The 13,445-nt window shown below is 36.0% G+C and overlaps 1 protein-coding gene across 3 annotated transcripts in view; it reads right to left on the reverse strand.

Annotated features, from left to right (window-relative positions):
- The window catches only part of RB1 (RB transcriptional corepressor 1), a 127,837-nt gene that overhangs the window by 81,392 nt on the left and 33,000 nt on the right, over positions 1–13,445 (reverse strand). For all 3 annotated transcript variants that reach the window (XM_065895782.1, XM_065895783.1, XM_065895784.1), the window contains exons 4-7: positions 11,991–12,110; positions 4,966–5,004; positions 3,901–3,968; positions 1,244–1,354 (exon numbers count right to left, since the gene is read on the reverse strand). In XM_065895782.1, coding sequence (XP_065751854.1) covers positions 1,244–1,354; positions 3,901–3,968; positions 4,966–5,004; positions 11,991–12,110 — 338 coding nt within the window. The remainder of the gene's footprint in view (positions 1–1,243; positions 1,355–3,900; positions 3,969–4,965; positions 5,005–11,990; positions 12,111–13,445) is intronic.

The following is a 13,445-nucleotide window of genomic DNA, read 5'->3' on the forward strand; positions in this document are numbered from 1 at the left end:
GATAAGTACATGGAAGCTTATTATACACGACTTTCTTTTATGCTCACTGAAATTCTTCATAATAAAAAGCTAATTGCAAGTTTACCATAGCCAGTTAATTCAACACCTTATCCTGCTTTCTATTTAACATGGCACTTACAGAATTAAATGTACATTTGAATTATCCAAAAGAACAAAGGCTGTCAACCTAAAGTTATATATCAACTTATTAAAGTTATAACATTTTTTAAAAGTGAGGAAAAGGCATACAAAGGAAATTTTTAAAGATTCAGAAATTTTAAAAATATATTGTTTTATATTTTTTCCCCTCTGTTTTGCATGTGGTTTCTGCTAAATGACCTGCCTTTTCTGTCAAGCCATGTTCAACATCTTTTCAAAATTCTGCTTCATTTTTCCAGGAAGTTATTGTTCACGAAGATTAATCAGGCTTCAGCTTTTCAGCCACTTCAACACTTTGAGACTTCCATGTTTTGATCTTTCCCCTATTATTTTTAGTATTACTAATACTGTCAACATTTTAGGAGCAAGGAATCAGCTAAACCTTAGTTAAGTTTACATTTCTCTATAGTGTATTAAGTGATTTTAAATCCTACTCTACATGCCACCAAAGGGAGCAATTCCGTTCTAAGAGGAATATACTTGTCTTTGCTTAATGCTACCTAATTATTTCAGCAATAGCTATTATTTAAATACACCTCCCATCTCATCACCCACTGAAGTGGATCAATTACAGTTTATATGCAAAAAGAAAAAGTCAGTCACATAATCATTATAGCTTCCAATAATAAAAATTTAGTTAATCCATTTCTATAGAATGGGTTACTCTTCCCTGTGCAGTCTCATTCATATCTATGCCTTGCCTCTTGATTTTCTCTTTACTGGGAGTGCAGTCTCCCAACTTACCACAACACTCAAACCCTAACTACTCCTTCAACACTCAGTTCAAATGCCACCACTTTTTTATGGCCTTCCTTGGTCTTTCCCAGCTGGGAAAACTTTCTCATCTCCTCAACTCTCATAATATTGGCTATATTTTGGCCCAGACTATTTTCAACCATATACTCTAATTACTTGCTTACTTATCTCTCCTTCTATATCTTATACTACTTAAGGGCAGAACCCATGTCTGATTTCTTTTTTATCATTCCCTTGGCTCTAGAACCATGTTTTGGATCTAGTGTAAGTCCATAAAAAAATGTTGAATGATGAAGTAGGAGGGGCATAAATTACTTAAAATACTTACTGTATGGTTCTTTGAGTAATGCGGGAGGTGAGAGTTTGATAAAATAGTCAAGGACACACAGCATTAACTGAAATGAGATCACCAGATCATCTTCCATTTGTAAAACTTGCCCTGAAAACAAAGAAGGTACACATCTTAAGGTAGAGATTGAGGTCTTTAAGTCAGGGAAAATTGTGGGTATGGCTGTATCCATATATTCATTTATGCAACAATCACTAGAAGCATGTTAAAGATCTTTTTTTTGTTTTTTTGCAAAAATTCAGTCAGATTTGCAACATGTAAAAATATATAAAGTTATAAAATTATAAATGGGGACTTCCTGGTGGCACAATGGTTAAGACACGGGTTCAAGCCCTGGTCTGGGAAGATCCCATATGCCGTGGAGCAACTAAGCCCGTGCGCCACAACTACAGAGCCTGTGCTCTAGAGCCTGTGAGCCACAACTACTGAGCCCGCCTGCCACAACTACGGAAGCCCATGTGCCTAGAGCCTGTGCTCCACAACAAGAGAAGCCACTGCAATGAGAAGCCAGCACACCACAACGAAGAGTAGCCCTCGCTCGCTGCAACTAGAGAAAGCCCACACAACAAAGACTCAATGCAGCCAAAAATAAATAAATAAAATAAATAAATTTACTAAAAAAAATTATGAATGAAGTGTAAGTCGACCATGAGAACTTTACATTTAGGTATTATTATAATAATTCAGTCCCTATGTCTAAATTTATTTTGATTTTTCCTTCTTTAAACTCACTTCCAGTTTTGGTAAGAGTTATAAAATTTACTACCTCTGAAAATCATTTTGAAGAATGATACACGCTAGTCTTCAGTTCTATTTATTTATGAAATCTCATATATTTTCAATTTCAACCCACTCCAAAATATTAAGAAATAACCAAAGCCATTAGGAAATAATAAAATTAGTACATAATTGTAAAGTCATCTATAAAGCAATTATTTAGCACAAAATCCTAAAAGTTCATATAACATACAACTAAAGAGCTGTATATTTATTATAAAGAGCTGTATATAAGGAAATTAATGCATATAATAAACACCTAAGAAAAAAATAGTGTAGCTACACAAAATATACAAATCATATAGCTATGACACATTTGCTTATGGCTCTGTGTTGTGCAGTATTTTTAAAAGAGAAGTTTAATTTGATTCATTTTCTATCTTATTGGTATCTGACTGCTAAACCACTAATAATCCCAATACTGAAGGTATAGAAATTTTCTGGTTAATGTATTAAATCTCAAATTTTAAAAAAAGGAATTCTTCAAATATTCAAGGAACAAATTGGGGGGGTGGTAAATTAAGCTAGCCTCAGATTTCTCAACAGCAATGTTCAATTCCAGAAAATAGTGTCCTGAGGAAATAAAAACATGATACAAGAACAGAATACTCGGGCTTCCCTGGTGGCGCAATGGTTAAGAGTCTGCCTGCCGATGCAGAGGACGCGGGTTTGTGCCCCGGTCCGGGAATATCCCACTTGCCGCGGAGCGGCTGGGCCCGTGAGCCATGGCCGCTGAGCCTGCGCGTCCGGAGCCTGTGCTCAGCAACGGGAGAGGCCACAGCAGTGAGAGGCCCGCGTACCACACACACACACAAAAAAACCCTGAATACTCAACCAAGTTGTCCTTCAAGTCTAAAGACTACAGACATGGTTCATAAACATGTCAAACATAGAAAACATGGCGCCAAAAAGGCTTTTTTGAAAAACTCCTTCACGGTAAAATCTAGTCAGCTAGGGATAGACCAAAATAAAGAACTCAGAAATGGAGAAGCTATGATACAGGAGTGACAATAAGCTTAGAATCCATTTTAAATACATAAATGAGACAAAACAACTGTGATAATTATAATTACAGAACAGAATGTAAATATTATAATCTTTGGTAATGTAATGATAACAAAAAAAAGCAAATCTGAAAGTAGGGAATAGGAAGGTGACAGGAAGAGTAAGAATTCTTTTTCTTCAGAGCAGATTAATATATATTGCCTTAACTCAAAACCCAAAGTTAAATAAAGATTCTAACCTCTTTAATGTTTTCATAATCTTAGAGAAATATTTTAAGAAATAACACTGCTTAAGTGACAAAACATATAAATTTAAGCAATTCCTTCCATTTCTCTTATTTTCTTCTATAAAATTTGAGTAAAATTAATTTTTATATTTTAAACATAGGACAATATATTATTTTTAGAAACTTATATATATGTTTGTGAGTGCACTCATCCACCCACCTTTTTTAATCAGAATGTTACTCCAGATACATTTTTGTGCATACAACCACATAATTTTAATGATGATTATTTCTAGGTGGGTTTTGGGTAATTTTTCTACATTTTTCTTTGCACTTTGCTGTATTATTTGCATTCTTTATCATGAATATATATCACTTTTATAAAAACAGTAACATTATTCTTAAAAATAGGAAAGAATAAAAAACATTAGAAAAAGAAATGAAATGAGACATTTTCAAGGTTGCCTCCAATATCAGAATTACAAGAACTTGCTAACAGTTAAAAAGTCACACAAAGAACTAGAGGGAAGGAGGAACAATATTAAATAGAATTAAAATTTTGAGCTTACTCGAAAGAATTATCAATTATTACATTTGAAACATTACTATGTAACAAACATGACTTTACCTTTAGCTAGTAAAAACGTGAGCCAAGAAACTTTTAGCACCAACATAGAATTTATTTCCGTAGATAGCCTAATAAACAAATAGAAAGAAGAAAAAAAAACTCACACTGTTTTCCAACTACACCGTTTTTTTTCATTTTTTACAATTATAGACCAGAGTTGATCGCATAATAGAATACAGTCCATCTTAAATGCACAATTTACACATGAATTCAATTTGTCTCAATTCAGTTAGTGTTTTCACCATGTTATTTATATTTTCCCAAAGTAGTATACATTTTTTAAAGAAAATATTGAATATCTTCTACTGTAATCTAAAAATATGCACAGAAAGTGGTATAATATGACATACATAGTTTCCAATTAATGCTTTTCTGCTCTCTTTTCTAATTAAAATCAATTTTCTGTAAGCAGAAAAACAGAGGTTTGGGTGACTCTACCAAATTAACACTATGTCTTCATAAACGTTAAGTTATTCACTTGTTGGAATTAACGAGTGGAATTAACAGAGTTAATTAATTAATACACAATTTCCCTTTGTATCAATCATCTTCAGTATTATTACTTCAATGAGGCAGAAAATCTCACATACTACTCATTCTGTTTCCGAAGAAAAACTCTAGAGCTCTTACAATGTTATACTGTTGGAACATGTATCATGCATTTAAAAAGACTACTTAGAAATTTTAATATAGAAGTTCATGTTTATTCTTACTCAAAAGTTATGCTCTGAGTCTTAGTTAATAAAATGTCTATAATATACTCTGAAAAAAGATTTTGTCAATGAATTGGCATTGTTCCCAGAGCTGGTAAAATGTTGCTCTGAATTAACTTCGACCTTATTAGTTCTCCCTTGTAGTAAAAGGCATGTATTTCATACCACTTTCTTTGTGAAAAGATAAATAATCCGTATAGGGCTTAAATCTATGACCTTAATTTATGAAGTATCATAGAACAGTCAATCAAACTAACCCTGAAACTATCAACATGTTTGGGATTTTTCCACAAAAATCTCTAAAAAAAAAAAAACCCCAAAAGTGCAAAATAACATACTCTGAGGTACTTACGAACTGCTGGGTTGTGACAAATATATAAGTTCACATGTTCTGAAAGGAAGAAATAATTATGTTAACATTATGGCTTTTTTAAAAGTTACTTTTAAATTTTTTTCATAATTTAGAAATCAGTTTTATCATGCTTTATTCATGTTATTTTAAGAAGGATACATTTTTTCTCAAGTACAGCATTATAAAACAAAGTTAAAGTAGATGTTTCCAATTTATGACATTTCACATATCACCGTAATATCTAATTACAAAAAGACTGGATTCGATATGTGCATTTCTAACTTGGAATACATTCTGTAATTGAACCTTGATCTGGTTAGAATATCATCAGGTCATAAAAGCTTATTTAACTAATAGTGTCACTGAAATAACACAACTGAAAGTACTACAGTAAGTCCCCTATACACGAACCTTCAAGTTGCAAACTTTTAAAGATGTGAATGTGAGTTTACACGTCCAATCATGTAAGTGAGTTCACGTGTCTGGTGTACACTGTCACCTGTGTGCATCCTCTACAAGTGGTTGTGCTTTGTGTACTTTACTGTACAGTACTGTATAGAGTACAGTAGTACAGTATCTTTATTTCAAGGCCAGGATGTCTGGAAGCAAGCGTAAAAGCAGCCGTGACGTAGCTGGTACTACTGTACTTTTCAAGGTACTGTCCACATAAGATTAAAAATGTTTTATTTTTGTGTGTTTGTTTATTTTTTATGTATTATCTGTGTGAAAAGTATTATAAACCTTTTACGGTACAGTACTATGTAGCCAATTGTGTTAGTTGGGTACCTAGGCTAACTTTGCTGGACTTTACGAACAAAGTGGACTTACGAACATGCTCTCGGAATGGAACTCATTCATATATAGGGGACTTACTGTATAAAACCTACCTATTTAGGACAATGACTTCTGGAATGGTGGAGAAGGTTCTCTGCAGACCTGTTTGCTAATGTAATAACTACAATTGGTAAAACTATTTTTAAAAAACCATTTAAAGTCTCTGGAAATTTTCCTAAGGGCACACAACAAAAAAAAGGAAATATTTCTTCAAGAAAATCTACTAAATCTTGGTAAGAACAATGACAGTCTGTAGAATTCAAAGCAAAACTCATTTCCTCGTCCTCTCCAGCTCAGCATAACAAAGCTCTACCCCTGGCAGGTGTAGCCAAGACACAGGGCTCTTCTCTCTCCAGCTCCCAGCCTAGAACTATCTCTCTGGGAAGAGTAGGCTCCCAGCATTTCTCATCGCCCCCAGATCTGTGTTGCAGAAAGTCTATCCCAAGCAAGAGGAGCTGAGAGGTCTGGGGCTCCTGTCTTCTGCTTAGCCGCCACTCATAGGGTAAAGTTTTACTCCAGGCACAGAGGACATCAAAAATACTGACTTCTCTTGCTGAGCAGCTCATAGGACAGAGGTTCCAGCCAAGAAAGGCAATCTGGGAAGACCAGGGGCTATCGCCTCTTCTCAGTGCCATACTCTTAAAACAGAGGTATCACTCCAAGAGAAGAGACCACTGTCCCCATCCTGACCTCCCAAGCAGTGGCACAGAAGTGGTGCCTAGGGGAGAGGCAGACCCTAAGAACATAGAGCCTTGAGCTCTCCCCAAGGGAACTCATTTGGAATGGAGCGTGGGGATGTTCAAGAATAAGAGAACTGTTGAAAGCAATACAGACTTTGGTGGAAGCAAGTAAGAGAAAGCCAACAGATCTTACGAGAGCAAAAAGCTAAATCTTAGATCATCTAGGAGAGAACCAGAGAAAGAAACAGCTAAGAATAGCTCTCTTAGTATCAAAATAAGCCTCAAGGCTAGCCTCAAATACTACTGCAGAGGGAGCCAAATTTAATTGGATTAGACTGTAAAGCAACTTGTGACCCAGAGCATTGTCAAAAACAATAAAGCAGGACTTCCCTGGTGGTGCAGTGGTTATGAATCCCCCTACCAATGCAGGGGACATGGGTTCAAGCCCTGGTTCGGGAAGATCCCACATGCCGCGGAGCAACTAAGCCCGTGCGCCACCACGACGAAGCCTGTGCTCTACAGCTTGCAAGCCACGACTACGAAAGCCCACGCACCTAGAGCCTGTGCTCCACAAGAAGAGAAACCACCGCAATGAGAAGCCTAGGCACTGCAGCAATGAGTAGACCCCACTCACTGCAACTAGAGAAAAGCCCGCATGCAGCCACGAAGACCCAAGGCAGCCAAAAATAAATAAATACATTTATTAAAAAAAACAATAAAGCAATCAGTTGGCAAATAGTGAGAGGTAGCAACTAGGTGTGATATCAACAGAGGCAGTTAACTTAAGAACAGGGAAAGGATAGTCAAAGAGAACCCAGCTAAAACCACTGTCAGCTCTGAGTGACTACGCACCTGTCCAAGGCTACACTAAGGAGCAAGATCAGAGGCTCCACACTGTGGGAGAAAAAGACTTCATTGAGATAGTACAGCTAAGCCACCAAACAAATAACAAAGACAAAACAACAGCAGCAAGCCCCACAAGAGAAAAGAATCAGCTCCCAGAGTTACTACAATGTTATAAAAAATGTCCAGTTTTCAAAAATAAATATGAAATATGCAAAGAAGCAGGAAAGTGTGACCTCTACATAGGGAAAAAAGCAGATAACAGTAATTTTATTTAAGAGAACCAAAGTGTCAGACTTAACAAAGACTTCAAAACAGCTATTATAAATATGTTCAAAGGACTAACGGAAATCATGCTTAAAGAAAAAAAGGTATGCTGACAATGTCTCAACCAACAGAGGATTATCAATAAAAAGACAGAAATTACTTTAAAAGAACCAAAGGGCAATTTGAGTTGAAAAGTATAATAACCAAAATAAAAAATTCACTAGAGGGACTCAAAAGTAGATCTGAGCTGGCAGAAAAAAAGAAGCACTAAACTTGAAGACAGATCAAAAGAGATTATGTGGTTTAAAGAACAAAGAGATAAAAGAAGAAGAAAAATGAAGAGGCTCACAGAAGAGGCTCACCAAAAAATATATTGGTGTATTTTTTTGGACACCAAAAGATACACGAATATATGTGTAATGGGAGTACCAGAAAAGAATGGAGAGAGAGAGAAAAAAAAATTTTTGTAAATAATGGCTGAAAACTCCCAAGTCTACACATCCAAGAAACAGAACCACCTCCAAGCTGAATAAATGTAAAGAGATTCACACCTAGATATATCATAGGATAAATGTTGAAAGACAAAGAGAAAATCCTGAAAGCAGTAAGAGAAAAATGATCCATCATATACAAGGGAACACAATAACATTAACAGGTGACTTCTCAACAGAAGCAATGAAGATCAGAAGGTAGTGGGATTACATACTCAAAGAAAGAAAAAAAATGTAAACTAAGACTCATATATACAGCAAAACTACCTTTCACAAGTGATGGTGAAATAGATAGTCTCAAACAAAAACAGAGAATGTGCAAACTCATCTTATAAAAAAATAGTAAAAGAAGTTCAGGCTGAAAACAAATGACCCAAGACAGTAATTCACATCCACATGAATAAACAAAGAGCACTGGTAAAGGTAATTATGTTATTATGAAAGATGGTATAATTACATATTTCTTCTCCTTTCTTCTCCTAATTGATATAAAATATAATTGCATAACACAATATGTATATATTGTATTCTTGGGCCTCTAATACATGAAATGTAATGTGTTTAACAACAGCAGCACAAAGAGGTGGGTAGGATCAAAGCTGCATTGGAGTAAACACATGACACAAGATGATAAATCAAATCCATGGAAACAAATGAAGAGAAGACGAAATGATATATAATAAAGTTAATATAACGAACTCTATATACACTTGCTCTCCTTTATACTGTCAGCTACTTTAAAAGACATACAACCCAAATGACTATAAGTAGATGAATGGATAAATAAAATGTGGTATAGGCATACAATGGAATATTACTCCATAATAAATAGTAATGAAGTATTGAAACATGCTACAACATGGATGAACCATGAGAACATGCTAAGCAAAAGAAGCCAATCACAAAAAATATGTAGATCAAAAATTTACACAGAGAAAACTACTATCTTATATAAAAAAAGCAGATGGTAATCAAGAGGGAATTTTTATAATTATAGAAAATATGTTTAATGTCAGATGCATTGTTTTATATCATTTTGTAATTTAATGTAACTCAGAATAGAATGTTATCATATAGTAAAGATAATGACATACAATATAAATCTATGCTGTCTAATATGTTAACCACAAGCTCCTATGGCTACTGAACACCTGAAGTGTTTTTGGCTAGTACAAATGAAGTTGTGCTGTAAACGTAAATTACATACCAAAGTATTAAAAAAAATACTTAGTATGAGAAAAAGAATGCAAAACTTCTCTATTGGTTTCATGTTTTCCTGTTGAAATATAATTTACCTAACATAAAATTCATCATTTTAAAGTGTATAAATTCAGTAGTTTTTAGTACATTCACTTTGTCATGTAATCATCACCGTTATCTAAAATTTCAATCACCCCAAAAAGAAACCCCACATCTTTTAACAGATACTCCTCATTCCCTTCACTTCCCATTCCCTGGCAATCACTAACCTATCTTCCATCTCATGGATATGCCTGTTCTGGACATATCATAAAATGAAATATGTGACCTTTTGTGTCTGGTATCTTTCACTTAGCTTAATGTTTTCAAGGTTCATCTGTATTGTAGCATGTAGCAGAACTTTATTCCCTTTTATGGCTGAACAATATTCTACCATATGGATAGATCACATTTTGTTTATCCATTCATCAGCTGATGGACATTCAGGGTTTCCACTTTTTGGCTATTATAAATAATGCTGCCATGAACATCTGTATACAAATTTATGTGTTGAAATTTGATATTTTGGGATATATGAGTTAAATAAAATGTTAAAATTAATTTCACTTGTTTCTTTTTACTTGTCATGCAGCTACTAGAATATTTAAAATATATGGCTTGGGCTTCCCTGGTGGCGCAGTGGTTAAGAATCTGCTTGCCAATGCAGGGGAGACAGGTTCAAGCCCTGGTCCGGGAAGATCCCACATGCCACGGAGCAACTAAGCCCGTGCACCACAACTACTGAGCCTGCACTCTAGAGCCCACGAGCCACAACTACTGAAGCCCATGTGCCTAGAGCCCGTGCTCCGCAACAAGAGAAGCCACCGCAATGAGAAGCACGTGCAGCACAACTAAGAGTAGCCGCTGCTCGCTGCAACTAGAGAAAGCCCGCGCGCAGCAATGAAGACCCAACAGAGCCGAAAATAATAAATAAATAAATATATATATATATATGGCTTGCATTTTTATATTTCTATGTGACAGCATTAATGTAGTTAATAATAGCTTTAAAAGCTACTGTTTATTTAGCATTTAATATGTGCTAGGAGGTGAGCTAGCCAGTAACATTATCTTACAATTACTCTGCAAGGAGAGCATTATTAGCTATATTTTACAGATTCAAATTGAGGTTTAAAGACGTTAAGTACGTTTCCCTAGCTCACACAGTCAGTGAATGACAAAATTATTAATATCTAGATCTGTTTAGCTTTTTAAAAGTTATCATAATCACTACAGCACATTGCCATATATACACATATAGTCTACCCTGAAATAAATAGGCTTTAGTATCACAGTTAATCTTCCCAACTGCTCTTCAAAAGATGGTACATATAAGAGAGAAGAAATCCTATTGATCTACTTCAAGGCCAATATACACTAAATTATCTCATATAACTAGTCAATAAAAATTCCAAATCTCTTTTGCAAAGGCCTGAGTGACCTTTTAAAGGCCAAATCTGACTATGTCACTCTCTAGCTTAAACTCAATGACTCCCCATCTCCTGCTGGGTAAAGTCCAAGCTCACTATCAGTCTAATTCCCTCCTACCTTTTAGCCATTAGCAATATCAAAATACTTTACAGTACTGCTCTGGCTTTGCACACATGCTAATCACTCTGCCTAGGATACTCAGTCCCAGTCTCCACATATTTTGCTTGCTGAGTTTCTATCTATCCTTTAAACCCTACTCAGACATTGCCTTCTTCTGTAGTTTTTTCACCCCATAATTATTCTTCTTACCTTTAAACATACACAGTATTTTGCCCACTACATAATTTCCACTTCTTACAAATAATCCTCTACAGTAGCGCATCAAATGATTATTGCACTTATTTTTATTAAAAGATAGAATTTATTTATTTACCATAAGCTAATTGATGATCATAGTAGCACAAGATTTTACATCCCTAGCATCTAACACATAGCGGGTACTAACAGTTACTTCATTAATGCTTGTTGTAGTTTCTTAATTTATGTGGAATAAAACAGCTGATAGGCTGAAGTTTCTTAAAGGATATTCCACAAAAAAACTACTTCTTCTAAACCACCATGGAGAATACAAGTCATAGCTCAGTAGTATAGGTCACATACACTTTCCAGTGCCAACATGCTTTCTTTTTCTAAACATAGTATCACCATTAGGAAGAATTCTAAATTTAGGTCACCCTTCCATTCAGAGCTACAAGTCTTCTGGCAGAGAAGGCTAAAGTGGAAACTAGCTTTAAGTTTGTTAAAAAAAAAAATGAGAACCATGAGTAAAACAAGTAATTTTGGAAGAAACATTCAGAATGAATATGATTGGACAAATAAGAAAGTTAAGAATATTAAGGGGACAGGGCTTCCCTGGTGATGCAGTGGTTGAGAGTCCGCCTGCCGATGCAGGGGACACGGGTTTGTGCCCCAGTCCGGGAGGGTCCCACATGCCACGGAGCGGCTGGGCCTGTGAGCCATGGCCGCTGAGCCCGAGCGTCCCGAGCCTGTGCTCTGCAACGGGAGAGGCCATAGCAGTGAGAGGCCCGCGTACCGCAAAAAAAAAAGAATATTAAGGGGACAAATCTAAGGTGTAATACTTAATAACTTTACTAAGAATGTAACAGTTCCCAGAAGGAAACTAATCATGAACAATGATACGAAAAAGCAGGGTGTAACCCTAATAAAATTTGTACTTTACCTTTCTAATTTGCTGTAGAGTGCACACAACACATTATACTTCTTCAACAGTCTTGATATAACATTATCAACTTTGATACTGGTATCGATTTCTTTTAGTAAGTCAAAAAATTTATAGACACTACAAAGGAAAGAATAGAAAAAAGTGAATCCATAACTTTAAAAATTCATTTTGTTTCATTTTCAAAGCATAGACATTTCAATTCAAAACATTTGTTAGCTCTACACCAAATCACTATTATATATCGTTTAGAAGGAACTTAGATTTTGCATTTTACTAGAATTTAAAGAGGAAAAAAATCAACTAGTCTTCAACCTATACCACTATATCTATACACCTATGCCTACATCTACTTATCATCAAGAACACAGAAAAAAAAATAAGGGTTATAACAGACATATACATATATTTATTTCTGTATCTATCTATATGTTTTAAAATCACAAGTTCACATCCATTTACCCAATTCCAACACAAAAACTACAGGGTTCCTTCCAGTGTTTCCCTTTCCATATTCATAACTCTTCTTTGACAGTGAGAAACCTGGGACCCACTTATCTTTAATTTACTCATTTAATCAATCCCCCATATAAGTACCAAGCTACCCACTCCTCCACATGGGCACCCTCCTCTCCTGCTCAGACTGACTCTCCCCATCCTGGACTGCCCTCCCGCCTCCACATGGACACCATCCTCACCCTAGTAGGACTCTGACTCCTCACCCCAGACTGCCCTTACCCCACATGTGCCATGACTCCCTATACCAGCTGCCCGCACACCCTGCTTGGTCTCTGACATTGCACAGCAAGCAGCCCATGTCAAGAAGCCCCAGGCCCCTGGTGGATGACCCTCTCATCCCACTGTGGCTCTGGCATCCTTCTCTGGGCACCACAGTGCTCCCCACCACAGATGCACACACCTACTTTCTTCAGCCCACCAGCGGTTTTAGGACTGAATTGTTGGAGAAGGGAAAAGGGAAACTGATTAAAAATTTTAGGTTGTTTAAATAGTAACTTTAAATCATTGTTTATTGTTTTCTATAAGAATTAACCTATTTGAAATATCAATACATACATTTTTGACTTCTGAAAACTAGGGCGCTACAGATAGCAAGCATCAACTGCACTTCACATACTCACTTCTAATCAAGTTTGTCTAAGGAGCTATACCAAAGCAGCTAACTGAACTACAGGGTAGTCACTAGACCCATCCATAGGCTGTCTAGCAACCAGTGAGTTACAGGCTTCATTCCAAAAAGAGGGCTGTACCACTCAGACATTTATCTTAGGAACTGGAAAAATAAAAGCCTCAGCTAATCAGCAGAGGGCACAGAACACAAAAGAAGGTTATGAAAAGTTCCACTGATATAGAGGGGATTGGGGCAGCCATGACAAGCTTTGTGGGAAAGCAAATAAAGGAGGAGTAGAAATGATACAGAGTAGATAATCATGATGC

Source organism: Phocoena phocoena, chromosome 18 (genome assembly GCF_963924675.1).
Source record: "Phocoena phocoena chromosome 18, mPhoPho1.1, whole genome shotgun sequence".
Lineage (NCBI taxonomy): Eukaryota > Metazoa > Chordata > Mammalia > Artiodactyla > Phocoenidae > Phocoena > Phocoena phocoena.